Source organism: Nomascus leucogenys, chromosome 9 (assembly GCF_006542625.1).
Source record: "Nomascus leucogenys isolate Asia chromosome 9, Asia_NLE_v1, whole genome shotgun sequence".
Taxonomy (NCBI): Eukaryota; Metazoa; Chordata; class Mammalia; order Primates; family Hylobatidae; genus Nomascus; species Nomascus leucogenys.
In genome coordinates this window covers 34,405,769-34,428,430 of record NC_044389.1, presented here as the reverse complement: position 1 = coordinate 34,428,430, position 22,662 = coordinate 34,405,769, and the positions used below count along the sequence as shown (strand labels likewise).

Below are 22,662 nucleotides of genomic sequence, written 5' to 3'. Positions count from 1 at the left end.
CCACCACTGTGCCTGGCTAGTTTTTGCTTTTTTTTTTATTTTTGAGACCGGGTCTCACTCTGTAGTCCAAGCTGGAGTGCAGTGGTGCAATCTCGGCTCACTGCAACCTTTGCCTCAAGCGATTCTCCTGCCTTAGGCCCCCAAGTGGCTGGGACTAGAGGCGAGCGCCACCACACCCGGTCAATTGTTTTGTATTTTTAGTAGAGACCGGGCTTCACCATATTGTCCTAGGTGGCCTCGAACTCCTGAGCTCAGGTGATCCACCTACCTTGGCATCCCAAACTACTGGGATTATAGGTGTGAGCCACAGCACCTGGCCTACTTTTGTATTTTTAGTAGAGATGGGGCTTTCACCATGTTAGCCAGTTTGGTCTCGAACTCTTGGCCTCAAGTGATCCGCCCACCTCGGCCTTCCAAAGTGCTGGGATTATGGGTGTGAGTCACTGTGCCCAGCCTGCCTTCATTTTTAAAACATATTTTTACTGGGTATAAAATACAGGATGACAGTTTTTCTTTTTCAGCATTTTAAAGATTTTGCTGCACTGTCTTGCAACTTGCACTGTTTTCATGAGAAATACGCTGTCATTTTTATATTTGCAAAATACCTAAGTATATAAGGAAGATTTCTTCCCTCAAGCTGCTTTTAAGGTTCTTCTCTTTATGTGAATTTCTATACAATTTGATTATGATCATAATGTTTAATGTAGTTTTTATCCTGTTTCTTGCAATTGGGGTTCATTGAGCTTCTTGGATCTGTAAGTTTATAATTTTCATTAAATTTGGAAATTTTTTAACCACTGTTTCTTCAAATATTTTTTAGGTCCACCACCTTTTCTCTCCTTTGGGTACTTCAATTACAGAATTTGGCTGCCTGACATGCCACAACTCGATGATGTGCTGTTCATTTAATTTTTCAGCCTTTTCTCTTTGTGTTTCATTTTGGATCATTTCTGTTGTTATGTTTTCATGATCATGAGTTTTTTCTTCAGCATTGTCTAATCTGCATTTAATTTCATCCAGCATACTTTTCATCCCGTTGCCACCTTCATTTCTTAAAGCTTGATTTGGGTCTTTTTTGTATCTTCCATAGCTCTCCTTAATGTGCCCATTCTTTCATCCTTTTCAAGCTTTCTTTAAAGCTTATTAGGTAGGATCAGAGCAGTTTGAATCTGTACATAATTTGAGTCATTAGACATAATGTGCCCATGTAGTACAAGAACCTTTTTCACTCTGGCTGGTAAGAATACAAACTATTCCTGGCCCTGTGAGAATTGTTCTACCCATTTCTTTGCAGTGCTTTCCTCGTATAGACACACTGACTAGTAAGTAATCAGCTAAGACTCCAGAAATCTTTCCAGATCTCCTGAATTTTTAAAAAACTTCTGGCAATTGGTCCTGCAAATTCTAACCATCGTGGGCTCTCTATATTTCTCAACTCTGTCTCCTCAAGTCAGGGAGACCTCTAAGTCAGTTTGCGTTTCCCCTACCTGCTCTATGGCCTGAAAACCACAGGCAGTAAGATAGGGTAAGCAGAAGACTCACCTTCTCTGCCCATTATCTTTTGTTTTTATCATACTTTGTCTTGATATTTAGTTGTTTAAGGTGGACTGGTGTGATAGCATGCGTGCACAGCTACATCAAAGTACAAGCTGGATGGCTTAAATAACAGAAATGCATTGTCTTACATTTCTGGAGGCTAGAAGTCCAAAATCAAGCCCAAAATCAACATCAGCAGAGATAGTTCCATCTGAGGGCTGTGACAGGAGGATCTGTTTCCAGGCCTCTATCCTTGGCTTGTAGTTGGCAATCTTCTCCCTATGTCTCTTCATATTATCTTCCCTATATGTGTGTCTGTTTCCATATTTCCCCTTCTTATAAGGACACCAGTCATATTGGATTTGAGCCTGCTCTAATGACTTCATTTAAACTTGATTACCTTTGTAAAGACCCTCTCTCCAAATAAAGTGATATTCTGAGGTACTGGGAGGTTACAACTTCAATATATGAACTTTAGAGGGACACAATTCAATCCATACAATCAATCCCTACTATTCCAACATGGGCAAAAGTGAAAGATAATAAATTATATTTGAACAGGGAGAACCATAAACCCCTGATAGATAGCCATAACTTTGGTCTTACTTGAATAGTCACTCTTGCAGCAGAGCAAGTCCCCTAGAGACACCCTGGAATCTATGCCTATGAAGTTTTTCCAAGAGATATTGGTTGCTGTCAGGAATAAGACTTCTAAGCCAGGACAGCTCCTACACCTGCCTGATGTGAATCTTGTCGTTTGAGCAGTTATCTGGGGATGGAGGAAGGCCCAAAAAGATGCTCCCAATTAGCTACGTCAGATGCTACATGGGTTGTTGCAAAGACTGTCAAAGATAACAAAAGCCTGACACTGTACTACTATCAAGCTATGGTTCATGTTCTACATCCTTATGGGAACCCTAGGGTTAAGTATATCCTATAACCAAATAACCTCATGAGTCTCAAAGTGTAATAGAGCCTATGCATATTAATGGTGGATGCTGTGCTATTCCTTTATAGTCTTCTTTTCCTTATATTAAATACCTACAGTTAGATTCAATATATATATATTTTTAAATGATTTTTTGAGTCTTCACCACTTCACCTTCTTGTAGATTTACCCAGATGCCCTGTACTTCCTAAAGGAATTTAGCTATATTGGGAAGTTAGATAAATCCTACAACCACATGAAAATGAGAAGTTTGTAACACAAGTTCAATAAAAGTTAACCAAATGAAGCCAGGCATGGTGGCTCATGCCTGTAATCCCAGCTCTTTGGGAGGCTGATGCAGACGGATCACCTAAGGTCAGGAGTTCGAGACCAGCCTGGCCAACACGGCAAAACCCTGTCTCTACTAAAAATACAAAAATTAGCTGGGCATGGTGGCATGCGCCTGTAATTTCAGCTACTCAGGAGGCCGAGGCAGGAGAATTACTTGAATCCAGGAGGCGAAAGTTGCACTGAGCCAAGACTGTACCACTTCACTCCAGCCTGGGCGATGGAGTGAGACTCCATCTCAAAAAAAAAATACATAAATAAATAAAAAATAAAAATTAACCATATGAACAATTAATCTGAATGATAAAAATAAACACAACAACAATAGCATACAATTTATGTACAATTATAGTATACCAGGCTAATACACAACACTAGTTATTTGACACATCATTGAAATGTCACAAAACTTCATAATATGAGCATACCCATATTCCAGAAGAGATTAACCCACTAAGGTAATACAGCTGGTAGTTAAACATCAATCCAGCTGGGAGTGGTGGCTCACACCTATAATCCCAGCACTTTGGGAGGCTGAGGCGGACACAACACCTAAGGTCAGGAGTTTGAGACCAGCCTGGCCAACATGGTGAAACCCTGTCTCTACCAAAAATACAAAAATTAGCTGGGTGTGGTGGTGCACATCTGTAGTCCCAGCTACTGAGGAGGCTGAGGCAGGAGAATCGCTTGAACCTAGGAGGTGAAGGTTGCAGTGAGCCAAGATCGCGCCACTACATTCCAGCCTGGGTGACAAGAGTGAAACTCCATCTCAAAAAAAAATAAAATAAAATAAATAAATCCACAGTCTATTTGATTCTAACATCTCTTTTTCTTTCACTATGGCTCATCATTTTTCTGATCTTAAACAAACATATTAAATAACAGAGTCATGGCCAGGCATGGTGGCTCATGTTTGTAATCTCAGCACTTTGAGGAGGCCAAGGCAGAACTACTTGAGCTCAGGAGTTCAAGACCAACCTGGGCAACATAGTAAGACCTCATCTCTACAAAAAACTTGAAAATTAGCTGCGCATAGTGGTGCACACCTGTAGTCCCAGCTTCTTCAGGGGCTGAAGCGCGGGAATCCCTTGATCCCAGGAGGTGGAGGCTACCACTGAGCTACGATTGCACCACTGCACTCCTGCCTGGGCAACACAGCAAGACCCTGTCTCAAAAAAGAAAACAATGACAACAACAACAAAAAACTAGTCACATATTAGGAAATGCCCCAGAGGTAATTTTAGTTTTACCATTCCATGAGACTTTAGTATTCAAGTGCATGTACTAGCTATGCCAGTAATCTGGTTACATACAAAATGTAAATAGAACCACATACAATCACTTTAACTCATCAGCCCTAAAACTAAATTGGTAATTATTTAAACTAAAGTCTACAGTGCAGTGGTTAAGAGTAGGGACACCAGAATCAGAACGCCTAGGTTTGATGGCAACTCTACTACTTGCTAGCTGTATGATCATGGGCAAGTTGCTTAAGTTCTAAGTGTCTTTTTTTGCTTTTTTAAGAGATGAGGTCTTGCTATGTTGCCTAGGCTGGCCTCAAACTCCTGGGTTCAAGTGATCCTCCCACCTCAGCCTGTACCTAGGACTATACACATTCAATATGGCACCTAGCTAAGCTCTCTGCATCTTAATTTCCTCATCTGTAAAAAGGTATTTAGCATACTCATGTCATAGAGTTAGTGTAAAGATACATATATGCTTAGAATAGTGCCTGGTACATACTAAATATTTATTATTAGTTAATACAATGGTGAAAATAATCTCATTATAAGAACATGAGGCCCAGTGCGGTGGTGCAATCCGAGCACTTTGGGAGGCTGAGGCAAGCAGATCGCTTGAGCCCAGGAGTTCAAGACCAGCCTGGGCAACATGAGGAAATCCCATCCCTACTAACAGAAAATTTGGCCGGACATGATGGCGTGTGCCTGTAGTCCCAGCTACTCAGGAGGCTGAGGTGGGAAGATCACCTGAGCCTGGGATGCAGAGGTTGCAGTGAGCCGAGATCACACCACCACTGCACTCCAGCTGGGCAACAGAGCGAGAGCAAGACCCTGTCTCAAAAAATACATATATATATATGAGCCAGGTGACCTTAACCAACAAGGATCTTTAATGGCCTTGACAAAAGAGATTAGAAATTTTATATACGATGCTTATTTATTAAAATTTCCATGCTGTCAGAAGTACTATCTTCTAGCTTTCTAAGCTTAAAGTCTTTCCTTAGTCCCTCCCTCCCTCCTCATTTTCCATATAGCCACCAAACTCAGTTTTCCAAAATCCTGCTTTCATTAAGTCACTTTTTCTGCTTAAGAACCTACAAAAGCTCTTTATAAATTATCATATTAAAATCTAAATTCCTCTGAGTGGATTTTGAAGCCAGCAGTCTTAGTACAACCTCACATCCCACAAAGCCATCAGTCTGCTTTAACCCCCTCTTTGCTAGGCACTTTGTTGTCTCTCATTTACCTATGAGATATGCTCCTTCCCTTCCTTTGTGTAGGCAGGTATCTATCCCCCTTTTCGCTTAAGGTCTTTTCTGCCCTTTTTTTTTTTTTTTTTTGAGTCAGGGTCTCACTCTGTCACCCATGCTGGAGTGCAGTGGAGAAATCTCAGCTCACTGCAGTCTCGACTTCCTGGGCTCAGGTGATCCTCCCACCTTAGCCTCCCAAGTAGCTGGGACTACAGGGCATATGCCACCATGCCCAGCTAATTTTTTGTAGGAATGGGGTCTTGCCATGTTGCCCAGGCTGATCTTGAAATCCTAGGCTCAAGCAATCTGCCCACCTTGGCCTCCCAAAGTACTGGGATTACAAGCGTGAGTCACCATGCCCAGTCTGCCCTTCTCTTTCTAGTGCCTAGGTATCATTCATTATCCATTTCAAATCTTTCATTCGTCTAGTTATTTGGTGAACATTTATGAATACCTCCTACATGAAATGTGTTGCTCTGTTAGGGATTCAGGGTCAATAAGAAATTAAGAAACATTGGTGTCTATTCTATTCATCCTCTAGAGATCTACTTTCTCTGTACCTTTAGAGTACTTGCAATAAATTTCACCACTTGTTTTCATATTGTTTTATCTATATTAGTTCTGTTCTATGTCTTCATCCAACAGATATTTCTTGCTACCCCACTCCGTACTAGGGTGTTTGCTAATGATACCTGTGGTATATAAGACAGACATAGTCCCTTATGGAACTCACAGTATAGTAGAGAAAACAGACACACAACAAGGAATTATAAATGTACTGATTATTACAAATAGTATGCATAGAATTCTAGGAATGCATATAATAGAGTTACCCCAGTTGGGAGTTAAATCAAAGTATATGTGAAAAAAATGTCATTTACGGTGACACCTGAATAATGAGTGGGGGTTAGGCAGGTGAAGAGTAGAGGAAGTATGAATCAATAAGGAAGCAGCTCTGCAAAAGCCATGAAACAAAAGAGCACACAATATGGGCAATAATAAGAAAGACTATGAGTATAAATAGAAAAAATGAATGAGAGGAAAAGAAGAATATTGTGATTAAATAAAATGTACAAGAAAATTATGGCCGGGTGTAGTGATGCCTGTAATTCCAGCACTTAGGGAAGCCAAGGTGGGAGTATCATTTGAGCCCAGGAGTTCAGGATCAGCCTAGACAACATGGAGAAACCCTCTCTCTACAAAACAAAAAAATACAAAAATTAGCTGGGTGTGATGGTACACGCCTATAGTCCCAGCTACTTAGGAGGCTGAAGTGGGAGGATCACTTGAGCCCAGGAGGTTGAGACTGCAGTGATCCATGATTGTGCCACTGCACTCTACCCTTGGTGACACAGTGAGACCCTGTTTCCAAAAAGAAAAGAAAAGAAAAAAGAAATCACTTTTTCAACAATGAAGTGGAATTATTAGACACAACACAATTTAACTGTATGAGATTGTAGGGGATAAAATTATGTTGAGTTAAAATAAAAATTTAATCAGAAGGAAAATTCAGTTTGCGGCTGGGCATGGTGGCTCACGCCTGTAATCCCAGCACTTTGGGAGGCCGAGGTGGGTGGATCATGAGGTCAGGAGATTGAGACCATCCTGGCTAACATGGTGAAACCCCATCTCTACTAAAAATACAAAAAATAAGCCGGGCGTGGTGGCGGGCGCCTGTAGTCCCAGCTACTTGGGAGGCTGAGGCAGGAGAATGGCGTGAACCCGGGAGGCGGAGCTTGCAGTGAGCCGAGATCATGCCACTGCACTCCAGCCTGGGCGACAGAGTGAGACTCCGTCTCAAAAAAAAAAAAAAAAAAGAAAATTCAGTTTGCTAAATCAGGTAAGAAAAAGACCTGACACATAATCCATAAAATAAATGACAGGAAATACTGTTACTCTTTTAGAACAAAGGATTCTGAACCTGCACACCATAAATGGAGGCAGCAGAGTTCAGATAAAAACAGGTTATATGAATAGGAGCTGTTGTTGTGAATGTGTCCAGTCAGTACTGAAGTAACTATAGGGGCTTGACGCAGTGGCTCGCACCTGTAATTCTGGCACTTTGGGAGGCCAAGGTGGGTAGATGACCTGCAGTTAGGAGTCTGAGACCAGCCTGGCCAACAGGGTGAAATCCTGTCTCTATTAAAAATACAAATTTTGGCTGCATATGGTGGTGTGTGCCTGTAGTCCCAGCTACTCAGGAGGCTCAGGTGGGAGAATTGCTTGAATCCTGGAGGCATAGGTTGCAGTGAGCCAAGATTGTGCCACTGCACTCCAGCCTGGGTGACAGAGCAGGACTCCGTCTCAAAAAAAAAAAAAAAAAAGCAATAACTATGAGGGCCTCATAGCTTTTACAGATATACTTGTACAAACAAATAAGATTTCTAAACACACAGCACTACCTCGCAAACTTCAAGGATAGCAATATATGTTATTTGCTTGGGAATGACATCTGATCATCTAACTGTTACAGGATCCTTGGTGTGTTGCTTTTCTGGCTGGAAAGCTCTGTGGCCAGTGGTGCCTTTGCCTGAGTTTTGCTCAGGCCTGCTGGGCTTGTTCCAGCCACTCAGCCTGGCAGGCTGTGCTAGGCTTACACTACCAGCCTGGATCCCATGTCTGCCAAGGGTGAGCCAGGCATGGAGCAGCAAGGGGTATGTGAGAAAGCAAGTGTGGGTTCCGGCCACTGCACACAGTCAGGCATGCTGGCTGCTGCAGTGAGGCAGGTAGCTCCAGGTGCCTGCACAGGCCCTGGCTCTCTGCCAGGCTGTGGCTGGACCAGGTGCATCGCAAGCAGCTTCCACAGCTGCCACCAGGGAATGTGGTGGCATTCGGAAACTTGGAGACTTCAGTAACCACAGGGCCCCCAAAGAGGGAGTCACAGCCCTGGCTCAGGGAGCTCCCAAGCTTGGGCTCCCCAAAGGGCTGCAGCTCTTCTCTCCTCTTCACTTGCAATGTGGCAAACAAGGGGCATGTTTCAGCCTTGTTGGTGTCACAGCTCTTTCAGCCCTGCCATTTGGCAGGTCCCAAGTTCTTGTCCTGCATCCAGGAAGAATGAGGTATGCAGACAAGTGGAGGGTGAGCAAAGTGGAGAGGAGCTTTATGAGTGACATAATAGCTCAGAGGAGGCCCTGGGGTGGGTGGCTCCTCTCTACAGGCAGGTTGTCAAATCGAGTATTCAGCTCTCAGCAGAGAGGAGGCCCTGGAGTGAGCAGCTCCTCTCTACAGCTGGTCATCTCAATGTCTGCAGGTCTCAGGAGAGAGGAGACCCTGGAGTGGGTAGCTCCTCTCTGCAGCTGGTCATCCCGATGTCTGCTCAGCTCTGGCTGATCCTAGGGCTTTTATAGGCCTCAGAGGAGGGGAAGCGTGCACCAACCGGTCCATGGACAGCCACGGGCAGGCCGAGAAAAGGCACCGCAAGTTCCCACTACAGTCCATGGGACTGGTGCCTTGGCCCCCCAGCCTTCAGGCCCTTCCTAGCCTGAAGGTGGAACATCATCGGGGACCTGCCCTCTTCTGCTCAGGAATGTGTTTGCCTCCTGCTATTCATGGTGCCCAAGCTGTAGGTTCCATGGGGTGTCTGCAGGCCAGCACTGAGCTGCACACATCCCCCATTAGCTTCCCTCCTATGTTTGTCAGTGCCCAAGGTCCGGAGGGGGCCAAGGTGGCAGGGCACTGGTGTGTCAGCACTGCCCCAATTTTACTCGAGATTGGAGTGGGTGCTGACAGCAGGGAAAAGCCAGGCAGTAGGAGCAGGCATTTCCAGGGCCGTGAGGGAGGGGGTCCTTCACAGGCACCCAAGAGTGCGAGGATGCCTGGGTCCGTAGCCACAACTTGGGTAGCTACAGCTGCGCCTGCAAGGGTGGGGCTCCTGCCTGCTCCGTGGAGCAGAAGGCCCAGGTCTGCACCCATAACTTGGGCAGCTGCACCTCGGGAGGCCCACCCCACCAACTTGGAAGGGGTGGGGCTCCCACTTGTCCCCGGCTCCTACAGGCTCCATGGAGTATGCAGCCCTGGCAGCACCTCCCTGCTGCAGCCAGCATGATGGCAGCAGCCACTCCAGACAGGCCACTGATGGCATCATTTTACTGGACAGCAAACTCTCAGAAAGCAGGCATAAGATTTTTTTTTTTTTTTTTTTTTTTTTTGAGACAGAGTTTTGCTCTTTTTGCCCAGGCTGGAGTCCAATGATGAGATCTCAGCTCACTGCAACCTCTGCCTCCCATGTTCAAGCAATTCTCCTGCCTCAGCCTCCAGAGTAGCTGGGATTACAGGCGCCCAGCTAATGTTTGTATTTTTAGTAGAGACGGGGTTTCACCACATTGGCCAGGGTGGTCTCAAACTACTGACCTCAGGTGATCCACCTGCCTTGGCCTCCCAAAGTGCTGGGATTACAGGTGTGAGCCATCGCGCTTGGCCAGCAGGCCTAATGTTCTTATCTCATCTTTATATTTCAAATCAAAGAACATATTTAATAAATGTTTGTGAAATAGACAATAATATTTCAAATTTGAGAAATAAAATAGGTTTTCAAAGCACAATCTCTTTTAAAACTTTTTAGGCCATGAAAGATTGCACTATTGCACTCCAGCCTGGGCAACAGAGCAAGATCTGTGAACTACAAATAGTTCACTTTAAAGATTTGACTCTACCTAGTCTCATCTATTACTCCTTGATACTCCAAGGCAGGATTATCTAAATGCTGAAGACTGCTAGTTGTATCCCAGAAAAAAGTAAGCACACATTCTAGCTACTATTTTCTAATATCCTTAAAAAAAAAAAAAAAATCACGTGGAAAGTCATGGGTAAAAACTTTCTTCACAGAGGTCATTCTCATAATAATGCTGAGAACTGAGCTCACAAATCCAATAAAACATCTGTGTGATTCTACGTGCATACGAAGTACATAATGCTTATTCAACGCATAAATGATTCAGTGGCTAAATGAAGAAAAAAGGAAATGAAAAAGGAAAAAAAAGAAAAAAGAAAAGGAAAGAAAAATTATTTTATACAAAGAAACCCGGCTGAGCACAGTGGCTCATGCCTGTAATCCCAGCACTTTGGGAGGCTGAGGTGGGTGGATCACCTGAGATCAGGAGTTTGAGACCAGTTTGGCTAACATGGTGAACCCATGTCTCTACTAAAAATACAAAAATTAGCCAGGCATGGTGGCGGGTGCCTGTAATCCCAGTTACTTGGGAGGCTGAGGCAGGAGAATCACTTGAACCCAGGAGGCAGAGGTTGCGATGAACTGAGACCACACCACTGAAAAAAAAAAAAAAAAAAAAGAGCAAAACTCCAGCCTGGGCGACAGAGTGAGACTGTGTCTCAAAAAAAAAAAAAAAAAAAAGAAAGAAAGAAATCTAAGAAATAGTGGAAGAAGTGGAATTATCACCCTAATAAAACAACAAATTTTAATCATTATTATACCAAACTAAGTTTAAAAATAAAATCTCTTTAAAAGCCCAATAATTATCATTAGACATTTTAGAACTGATTTTAAAAAATATTTAAATTCATGAAAGACTTCACGTGCAAATAGGCAAAGAATATTTACATAATTCTGTTAAATGTGTGTATAGTATGTACAATTTCACTTTAGTTACAAAATGTAGCTTAATTCAAAATGAATCATTTGCTTTTGGAACCTTATTTAAAGCCATTTTGAGACTTACACTAAGCTGTGCTTAAATACTAAGAACAGTTGAAAATAATAAATATTTGGCCGGGCGCAGTGGCTCACGTCTATAATGCCAGCACTTTGGAAGGCGGAGCCGGGTGGATCACTTGAGGTCAGGAGTTTAAGACTGGCCTGGTGAACATGGTGAAACTCCGTCTGTACTAAAAATCCAAAAATTAGCCGGCCATGGTGGCGGGTGCCTGTAATCTCAGCTACTCGGGAGGCCGAGGCAGAAGAACTGCTTCAACCCAGGAGGTGGAGGTTGCAGTGAGCTGAGATCGCACCATCGCACTCAAGCCTGGGCGACACAGCGAGACTCCATCTCAAAAAATAAACAAATAAATAAATAAATATTTATAGTAGGAGGGGGGATATTTTAAAAATCTCACCACTAATATTACAGATACAAGGCTAATTTCATGACCTAATCAAAATGCAAATCTAACACTAATTATCATAACATTAAAAGGTAAAATGACACATCCAATGAACAACTAGGTCACAAATTTGACATCTTGTCTTTCTGTAATGAAATTCCCCATAACTGAACTAAGCCATACAATATTATGAACTGATTTCATTGTTAATTAATTATAAGTAAAATTTATACATAATCATGCATTTTTCACCTTCACTCATGTTTTCAACTATGAAAAATACGCCTTCATGGTAAATCTTACCTCATTGTATCTGTTGCTGGGAATTTTGATGCTGGTTTTCCGAACTTCCATATCAACCACCAAACCTTGAACTACTGGCAAGGTATACTGGTAATTTCTGAAGTCCTGGGCCAAAGCAGATTGAAGCAGAATAAATTAATTCATCAATGGTAGGGTTTAATTTACAGTAATAAAATTAACACAAATTGAAAAAATGTCAATATTGAAAGATCCTATTTATTTAAATAATAAGGAAATGTATAATGAAAGCCCCACTGTATGTATTTTAGCTCTTTAGTCTTTAAACTCTTATAAGTAAACCAAACATTATCATATACCTCTTATACACAACATTAAAAAATATTTTTGAATGTTTACCCTGCTTTACCACCACTTAACATTTTCTGTATTTATTTGTTAACTATCTGTCTCCTCCCTCTGAAGCTCCAAGAGAGTATAAACTCTCAGTTGTTTTGTTCTTGCTATATCCTTAACACCTGGAACATCTTAGGCACTCAATGATTATCTGTAAGGAAACGTATACACACTAACACACCATCTATCCAGTATGGGTGAAACAAAATGAACAAGAGTGGTAGACTCAAGGTCAAAGTAATAGCAAATGGCTAGATTTCATAGGTTCTTATAGGTCACCACGAGGACTTTTGCCTTTAGGAGGCTTTTGACCTGTTTTAACAGATCTGACTTCTTGGTAATGAATAGGTGGTAAGGGAGGAAGAACAGAAAATCAGATAAATACAATAAAAACAATCAAGGTAGGAGATAGTGAGAGCTTAGACCAGGATGTTAACAGTTTATTTATTTATTTTGAGATGGCGTCTCACTCTGTTGCCCGAGCTGGAGTGCAGTGGTGTGATCTTGGCTCACTACAACCTCCGCCTCCAGGGTTCAAGTGATTCTCATGCCTCAGCTTCCCAAGTAGCTGGGATTACATATGTGCGTCACCATGCCTGGCTAATTTTTGTATTTTTAGTAGAGACAAGGTTTCACCACGTTGGCCAGACTGGTCTTGAACTCCCAACCTCAGGTGATCCACCTGCCTCGGCCTCTCAAAATGCTACAATTACAGGCGTGAGCCACTGCATCTGGCCAGGATGTCAACAGTTTAAAAAGTGATGAGAAGTTGTCAGTTTCTAGATATATAGATCTAGATTTTTTTTTTTTTTCCTGAGACAGAGTCTCACTCTGTTACCCAGGCTGGAGTGCAATGGCGCAATCTTGGCTCACTGCATTCTCTGCCTCCCAGGTTCAATCAATTCTCCTGCCTCAGCCTCCCAAGTAGGTGGGATTACAGGAATGCACCACCAGGCCCAGATAATTTTTGTATTTTTAGTAGAGACGGGGTTTTGCCATGTTGGCCAGGCTGGTCTCAAACTCCTGACCTCAGGTGATCCGCCCACCTTGGCCTCCCAAAATGCTGGGATTACAAGTGTGAGCCACTGCGCCCAGCCTGTTTCCAGACATATTTTAAAGGAAAATCTGATAATATTTGCCACCGTGGATGTGGAATGTGAACAAATGATAAACGTTAAAGATGATTCTAAATTTTATAACCAGGGTTACTAGAAGACTGGAACTGCCATTTACTGAAATGTAGAATATGATGTGAGATGGAGGGTATTTCTAAGTAACTTGACTTCATTACTTGCAAAAAAACTCAAGAATATTGATAACCAGCACCCAACTGGTAAAATCAGAATGTCTGGCAACCAATAAAAAAATACCAAACATTCAAAGCAGGAAAATACGATTCAAAATAAAGGAAAAAAAATCAATCCATGGAAACTGAGCCAGAACTTATACAAGATGTTAGAATTACTAAAGGCATTACAATAGTTATATTGTATTCTACATGTACAAAATGTTAAGCAGAGACATAAAAGATCTTAAAAGACCCAAGTATAACTTCTAGAGATGAAAATCACAGTATTTGAGATTGTTTAAAAGATTGATAGAATTAACAGCAGTTTAAACCAAAATAAAAGATCAGTGAAATTGAGAGCACAGCAATAAAACCCATCCTAAATGAAAACAGAGACAAAAAAGAATGAAAAAGAAATAAAAAGAACATTAGTAAGCCGTGAAACAATTTCAAGCAGCCTGATATATATGTAAGTGGAGTAATCTCCTTCGGGGAGAGAAGGGGATGAACAGAAAAAATACCAGATGAAAACTATAAACTCATAGATTCAAAAAGCTCAATAAACCCCAAGTACGGGAAACATGAAAACTACACTATGGCACATTATAATCAATTTGCTTCAAACTTGTAATTTTAAAAAGCTTTTGAAACTAGCCAGAGAAGGTCAGGCACAGTGGCTCATGCATGTAATCCCAATACTTTGGGAGGCTGAGGTGGAAGGATGGCTTGAGCCCAGGAGTTGGAGACCAGTCTGAGAAACACTGTGAGACCTTGTCTGTATAAAAAATAAACAAAATTAGCTGGGCGTAGTGGCACGTACCTGTAGTCCCAGCTACTTGGTAGGCCAATGTCGGGGGGATCACCTGAGCCCTGCAGGTCAAGGGTGCAGTGAGCCATGATTGTGCCACTACACTCCAGCCTGGGCAACAGAGTGAGACCCTATTTCCAAAAAAAAAGATGGAAAAAGAAAAACAACATTAAGAAAAGAAAAAATTGTTATGTAGAGAGGAACAAAGATGAGAGGGAAAACAATGCAAACCAGAAGACAGTGGAGTAACATCTTAAAAATACTCAAAGAAAACTCGGGCTGAGCGTGGTGGCTCACACCTGTAATCCCAGCACTTTGGTAGGCCAGGACAGGAGGATCCCTTGAGGTCCGGAGTTCAAGACCAGCCTGGGCAACATAGTGAAACCCTGTCTCTACTAAAAATACAAAAATTAGCTGGGCATGGTGGTGCATGCCTGTAATCCCAGCTACTCGGGAGGCTGAGGTGGGAGCATCGCTTGAGCCGGGGAGGTGGAAGTTGCAGTGAGCCGAGATTGTGCCACTGCACTACAACCTGGGTGAAAGAGTGAGACTCTGTCTCAGAAAAAAAAAACCCAAAAAACAAAACTCAACCTAGACTTCTCCATCCACCAAAAGTATCTTCCAAATATGAAGATCAAATAAAGACGTTGTTAGAAACACAAAAGCTAAAAGAATTCATCAGTAGCAAACCTACACTGTAAGAAATATTACAGGCAATCATTTTGGCAGAAGGAAAATGACACCAGATGAAAATACAGAGTTATACAAAGGAATGAAAAACACTGGAAATGGCAACTAGATGGGTAAATCTACAAGATTTTTTTTCTTTTTCTTTTCTTTTTTTTTTTTTTTTGAAACTGAGTTTCACTCTGTTGCCCAGGCTGGAATGCAGTGGCGCAATCTTGGCTCACTGCAACCTCTGCCTCCCAGGTTCAAAAGATTCTCCTGGCTCAGCCTCCTGAGTAGCTGGCATTTACAGGCGCGTGCCACCATGCACAGCTAATTTTGGTAGCTTTAGTACAGACGGGGTTTCACCATATCAGCCAGGCTGGTCTCAAACTCCTGACGTTGTGATCCGCCCGCCTTGGCCTCCCAAAGTGCTGGGATTACAGGCATGAGCCGCCGCGGCCAGCCAAGATTTTTTTTTTCTTATTGTTCTCTCTAAAAGACAGTGACATCAGCAAGATGGTTGACTGGAGTTGTCTGGCTCTTGCTCCCCTCTACTCAACAAAAGGGACCAAAACAACAATAAACAAACTATATATATATATATATATATTTTTGAGACGAGTCTTGCTCTGTCACCCAGGCTGGAGTGCAGTGGCACGATCTTGGCTCACTGCAACCTCCACCTCCCAGGTTCAAGCAATTCTCTGCCTCAGCCTCCTGAGTGGCTGGGATTACAGGTGCCCACCACCAAGCCTGGCTAATTTTTTTGTATTTTTAGTAGAGATGAGGTTTCACCATCTTGGCCAGGCTGGTCTTGAACTCCTGACCTTGTGATCCACCCGCCTCGGCCTCCCAAAGTGCTGGGATTACAGGCGTGAGCCACTGCGCCCCCTAAACAAACTATATTTCAACTGGAGTGGCTGTGGAAGTATGCTGGAGAGCACCAGGGGAGTGCTGAAATTCCTGTGGAGCACCAGATGCCCCGGATAGCACCACAGAGATGGGAGCGAAGCAGTCTGCCTCTGCCGCACTGCCTCCCTGCAAGGAATGTCCTGGAGTCAGGAAGGACTACTTCTAATGGGGAAAGGGTCAGCTGGTGACCCATGGTCCCCATGACCACTGCAGCCTCCTGCATACCTTGCTACAGGACAGTCCCGCAGTCCCCACAAACCCTGAATCCAGTTTGTAATTGCCTGCAGTTCACAGGACTACACTGCTCCAGAGTTGGAGCCCACGTCATACAGCCCCCATTTCCAGTCATAGCATGGTGCCGTCTTGAAACTGGACCCACTGCTAGAGTTCATCCTGCCTGGGGGCCAACTGCCACTGCATCTCTCCATCTCTGAAGCCCCACTGTCAGTCTATAACACACACATGTAGCTGCATCACCACCATCCAGCTGCTGAGAGCCTAGGCCCAACAGAATGAGGAAGCCCTGGCACTGAACTCACATGGCACCTCCCTGCCCCAGGGAACAGGCAGACCTGTACAGTGGAGAAACCAACACACAGCTGGCTGGCCTGCTGTGCCCAGCCGGACAAGCAGCCCAGCACAATAAAGGCCATATGTGACAAACCCACAGCTAACATCATATTGAATGGGAACAGTGGAAATCTTTTCCTCAAAGATCAAGAACAAGACACGGATGCCCATTTTAATCCTTTCTATTCAACACAGTCCTAGCCAGAGCAACTAGGCAAGAGAAGGAAATAAAAGGCATCCAAACTGGAAAGGAGCAAGTCAAATTGTGCTTGTTTGCAAATGACATGACCTTATACATAGAAAACCCTAAAGATGCCACCAAAAACCTGTTAGAGCTAATAAATTCAGTAAAGTTGTAGGATACAAAATCAGCATGTAAAATCAGTAGTGTTTCTATATGCTAATAAAAATAAATAAAACAATTCCATTTACAGTAGCTATAAAAAAATAAGATACCTAGGAATACACTTAGTTAAGAGGTAAAAGATCTTTACGATGAAATCTATAAAACATTGACAAAGGAAACTGATTCCATGTTCATGGATTAGAAGAATTAATACTGTGAAAATGGCCATACTACCCAAAGCAATCTACGGATTTAATGCAATCTCTATCAAAATACCAATGATATTCTTCACAGAAACAGAAAAAAAAAAAAAAAACAAAACCTTAAAATTCTTAAAAAACCACAAAAGGCCTCAAATGGCCAAAGCAGTCCTGAGCAAAAAGAACAAAGCTAAAGATATCACACTACCTGGCCAAGTATACTACAAAACTATAGTAACCAAAACAGCATAGTAGTGGCCAAAACAAACACATACTCCAACAGTACAGAATAGAAGGCCTAGAAATGAATTTGCACACCTACAGCCAACTAATTTTCGACAAAGGTGCCAAGAACACACACTGCGGAAAGGACTCTCTTCAATAAATAGTACTTGGAAAAGTGGATATATCCATATGCAGAAGAATGAAACTAGACCCCCACCTCTCCCCATATACAAAAATCAACTAAAAATCGATTAAAGACTTAAATTTAAACCCAAAACTATGAAACTATTAGAAGAAAACAGGGCAAATGCTTCACAATATTGGGCTAGGCAAGGAATTTTTAGGTAAGATCCCAAAAGCACAGGCAATAAAAGCAAAAATAGACAAATGGAATTACATCAAAATAAAAAGATTTTGCACAGAAAAGGAAACTATTAACAGAGTGAAGACACAACCTACAGAAATGGGAGGAAATATCTGCAAACCATACATCTGAAAAGGAGTTAATATCCAGAATATATAACAAACTTAACCTAGCAGCAAAAAGACAACCCAATTAAAAAACAGGCAAAAGGCACTTTGGGAGGCTGAGGTGGGTGGATCACTCGAGGTCATGAGTTTGAGACCAGCCTGGCCAACATGCGTCTCTACTAAAAATACAAAAACTAGCTGGGCATGGTGTTTCGTGCCTGTAATTCCAGCTACTGGGGAGGCTGAGGCACAAGAATTGCTTGAACCCAGGAGACAGAGGTTGCAGTGAGCCAAGATCATGCCACTGCACTCCAGCCCAGGCGACAGTGCGAGACTCTGTCCCAAAACAAAAACATAAACAAAAACAAAAATAATTTTTTTTAAAAAAGAAATTAGAAAAAGACAACTGGAATTACAGCTTTTAAGCATCACAGAGGGAGGAAATCACCAAACCCACTCCTCAAAAAGCAACCGAAAAGCTGTGTAAGTGGTTTAAAAAGAACCATTTCAGTGCTCCAGAATTAGATCAAAGGCATATAACATTAAGAAGCGTTTTGGCTGGGCGTGGTGGCTCATGCCTGTAATCCCAGCACTTTGGGAGGTTGAGGCGGGCAGATCACCTGAGGTCAGGAGTTTGAGACCAGCCTGGCCAACATGGTAAAACCCTGTCTCTATGAAAAATACAAAAAATTAGCTGGGTATGGTGGCAGGTGCCTGTAATCCCAACTGCTCTGAGGGCTGAAGCAGGAGAATCTCTTGAACCTGGGAGGCACAGGTTGCAGTAAGACTGCGCCACTGCACTCCAGCCTGGACAACAGAGCGAGACTCTGTCTCAAAAAAAAAAAAAAAAAAAGAAGGGTTTTTTCATGAAAACTACTGAACTTTGAATTGAGTCTGTGACCTTCTTGCCTGGGGCTGCCCCCTAGCCCCATTAGGTAGTTAGGTAGTTCAACTAGGGCAAGGTAGTTTGTAAAAACGATGAGCTTTCCAGCCGGGAGCAGTGGCTCACGCCTGTAATACCAGCAGTTTGGGAGGCTGAGGCAGGTGAATCATTGAGGCCAGGAGTTTGAGATCAGTCTGGCCAACATGGCAAAATGCTCTCTCTACAAAAAATACAAAAATTAGCTGGGTGTGGTAGTGTGCTCCCATAGTCACAGCTGCTTGGGAGGTTCAGGCACGAGAATTGCTGGGAGGCAGAGGTTGCAATGAGCTGAGATCGCACCACTGCATTCCAACTTGGGCGATAGAGACTCTGTCTCAAACAAAACAAAACAAAACAAAACAAACAAAAAAATGAGCTTTGCTACTTGAAGGAGTTTACTTGCTATGGAACATTGTCAAAGTGGTAATCTCAGTGGTTATTAAAAAGGGAGGCCCAGTAGCTTGATTAGCTTGAGTTCACTAAACCTGTTTGGGGCAAGTTCTGGGAGGTGAGACAACCATAGGGAGCTTCATAAACTGTCCAAATATCCAGGATCAATCCTAGTCTGTGCATATATGCAGCAGAGAACTTAGTGGACTCAAGCCAACCAATGATCTTGGCCAACAGAGTCAGAACCTGTGCACGTGTGTAGGAGACATGAGAGAGCCCAGAAGAAAGGAAAACAATGAAGTTTAAATTCCAGTCCATATTCAGATCCATCAGCAGAGAGCAGTACCCTTACTGGCTTGGGGTATCTGGGTACAATCTCTGACCAATCTTTGCTTGGATAATAACCTATATAGACACAAGGGAAACTCATAGAATGCCAGTCTTAAAAACAAGACAGAATGCTAGGTGTTTTATTTATGTATTACTTCTAGTCCTCACAATAATTCTGCAAGGTTAGACAGTAAGTATATAATCAGGTGCTGGAATCCTGTACCATTTCACTTCATGTTTGCAAAAGAGTATATATATATGTGTGTGTGTGTGTGTGTGTGTGTATGTGTATACGTGTGTGTATACATATGAATATATATGTATATATGTGTATATATGTATATATATGTGTGTGTGTGTATATATATACAGTATATATATATACACACACACACATATATATACTGTTTTTTTCTTCAGCATAAATCTTTACCTGCCTTAACCAGCTTGGGCACAGCTACCAAGAAAATAATAAAATTGCTTTCTTCCTTCTCCCATATAAACTCCAGTAAGGACAAAGGAAAAAAAATTCCCAACTTACCGCAAGAAGATTCATGATGGTATGCCCCGTCTCTCCAAACAATGGCTTCCGAAATCTGACACTGAATAGTGGGCATGGATAAACTATGGAAATGAGAAATGATCAAAGTTAAGTTTGGCAACATAAAACTTTGGTAAAAGAGATTTCATGACCAATACAATTTTCAAAATATAATTATAATGGCTCATTAGAACATACCAAATTTTGGGCTCAAAAAGTATTTGGCATGGTAGCAGACAAATGCTGAGCCATATTAAGTCTTCTGATAACCAGAATAAGCCTTTTGATGTAAATGTTTCAAAAATGACACACAATAGCCAGGCATAGTGGCTCATGCTTGTAATCCCAGCACTTTGGGAGGCTGAGCCTAGGAGTTTGAGACCAGCCTGTGCAACCTAGGGAGACCCTGTCTCTACAAAAAACAAACAAAAAAATTAGCTGGGTGTGGTAGCATGCACCTGTAGTCCCATCTACTCGGGAGGCTGAGAGGTAGAAGGATGGCTTGAGCCCAGGAGGTAGAGGCTACAGTGAGACATGACCGTGCCACTGCACTGCAGCCTTGGTAACAGAATGAGACCCTGTCTCCAAAACAAACAAACGAAACAAACAAAAAAACCCCACAAGGTCTTAGGGAGCAATCTTCTTCAAACTGAATTGATACGATCCAGGAAATAAACATCTCCTGATTCTTCTGTGCTCAATAAGTTTAAGAGTTCATTTTTTTTTTTCCAACAAGAGTTCACTCTTTTCTTTTTTTTGAGACAGAGTCTCACTCTGTCACCCAGGCTGGAGTGCAGTGGTATGATCTCCTGCCTTAGGAGGGTTCAAGCAATTCTCCTGCCTCAGCCTCTCCAGTAGCTGGAATTACAGGCATGCGCCACCATACCCAGCTAATTTTTTTGTATTTTTAGTAGAGATGGGATTCGCCATGTTGGCCAGGCTGGTCTTGAACTCTTGACCTCAAATGATCTGCCTGCCTTGGCCGCCTCTCAAAAGTGCTGGAATTAGAGGTTATAAGCCACCGCACTCAGCCAAGAGTTCATTCTTCTATACCTCCTAACCAGGATCCTCCTTAGGAGAGGCAAATCACAGTCTGGCTCATCTCTTAAACTTTATGGTTTGAAATGTCTGTATAAAATAGGAAGATACACATGTTGCTTCTTCTGCACACAATCCTTCTCTTTCCCTGATTCATTTAGCTGATTCATATGCCTCCTTCAGAGTTAATCCAGAGGCACTCTGGTCCAAGAAAACTGAAGGTCCAACTACTCCTTCATTCCTGGTCAAGTTAGAGCCCGTCTTGGAGCTCCCAATGAACTTAACTTTGAGCACAGGTTTTAACACAATATACCACTATAATCATGATTTCTGTATGTATTCCTTATAAAAGTTCCCGAGAGCCTATAATCACGTCTTAGCTATTTCAGAACTCCCAGGATTCAGGATATATGGGAGGCCTTTATTAAATTCTTATTGAATTAATAAATAATTGGTGAAAGAATGAAGTTGACTTGCTGAGAACATAAACTGTTTTATGGTTTATAAAATAATGTTTCATTTATTCTCTCATTTGATCCTGTTAACAATCCAATATAAAATAAAAGGCAAGCATTATCATTTCCAGTTTACAAAAGAAACACAGAGAACTTGAGTGACTTGCCCAAAGTTACAGAGCTCATAAGTGGCAGAGTTGAGAATCTTACTCAAGTGGTCTGATTCCTAGCACAGGGCACTTTTAATTAGATGGAGATATAAAACTTAAAATAAAGCTTGCATTTAACCATTAATGTCTTTTTAAAAATCACATCTTAGTTGCACTGCTAAAGCCATGGGCAAGGAAGCTCTTCTTCTGTAGCCTATATCTTACCAACTGAGAGTGGTTTCCATTCCACTAGCTTCCAGTATGTTAAGTAAAATATAATTGATCATAACTGTTTTCCAACCAAGTGACAAAGAATATGCTCATCATATACAGATACTATAAAAAATAAAGTTACTTAAGTTCAAATTCATTTTTCTAAAGATGATCGTGTTTTTTATCAATAAACTATAAAAGCAGTAAGTTTACAAGGTAATACATCATCAACTTCCTCATTCGTTATTTTCAGTGCTTCCCATTATGCCCAATATACGCAGACAGTAGCCAAAATTTAGTTTAGCTATTTCAAAAGACTATTTCTGCTGAATTATATCACCAAACAGAGGGCTCTGAATATTTCAGGCATTATTTAGTATTCATGCCTTGAAAAACGTGTTTTTACTACTTACGTCGATATTCAGCTCCAAGTCTCAACATCAGACGGATAGGAAATACTTTAGCCCAAGGAGTTTCCCATTTCTGGATAAGAATCCCAAACAAGTAAGGTGGGGTTGGGAGTACTAGGTCTTGCAGTGACTGGTAGGTAGATGTCACATATAAGAATCCACCATGTTCTTTACTGCCAAGGAAACTTTGACTGAAGAAGGAATGTCCCAAGTTGCTCACCACATTCCCTAAAAACAAAAAAGTTTATTAGTTACTTTGTATCAATAAATTATCATATTTTTTCTTTTTTTTGAGACGGAGTCTGGCTGTCGCCCAGGCTGGAGTGCAGTGACGCAATCTTGGCTCACTGCAAGCTCTGCCACCCGTGTTCACCCCATTCTCCTGCCTCAGCCTCCTGAGTAGCTGGGACTACAGGTGCCCGCCACCACGCCCGGCTAATTTTTTTGTATTTTTAGTAGAGACGGGGTTTCACTGTGTTAGCCAGGATGGTCTCCATCTCCTGACCTCATGATCCACCCACCTCAGCCTCCCAAAGTGCTGGAATTACAGGCATGAGCCACCACGCCTGGCCAATTAATCATATTTTTAATAAACATTATGCAACTCTGGGCTGGATGGACACTACCAAACAGTAATTCCCAATCTTTCACTATGAAAGACTTACATTTAAAAAGCTGATTTTTAAATAAATGGCATTTATTAAGTGA

At 42.1% G+C, this 22,662-nt stretch overlaps 1 protein-coding gene across 2 annotated transcripts in view; it reads right to left on the bottom strand.

Annotated features, from left to right (window-relative positions):
- ZFYVE9 (zinc finger FYVE-type containing 9) overlaps nt 1-22,662 on the bottom strand; it is a 202,904-nt gene that overhangs the window by 33,712 nt on the left and 146,530 nt on the right. For both annotated transcript variants that reach the window (XM_003264425.4, XM_030818798.1), the window contains 3 exons: nt 21,958-22,182; nt 19,690-19,772; nt 11,664-11,768 (listed from right to left, as the gene is read on the bottom strand). In XM_003264425.4, coding sequence (XP_003264473.4) covers nt 11,664-11,768; nt 19,690-19,772; nt 21,958-22,182 — 413 coding nt within the window. The remainder of the gene's footprint in view (nt 1-11,663; nt 11,769-19,689; nt 19,773-21,957; nt 22,183-22,662) is intronic.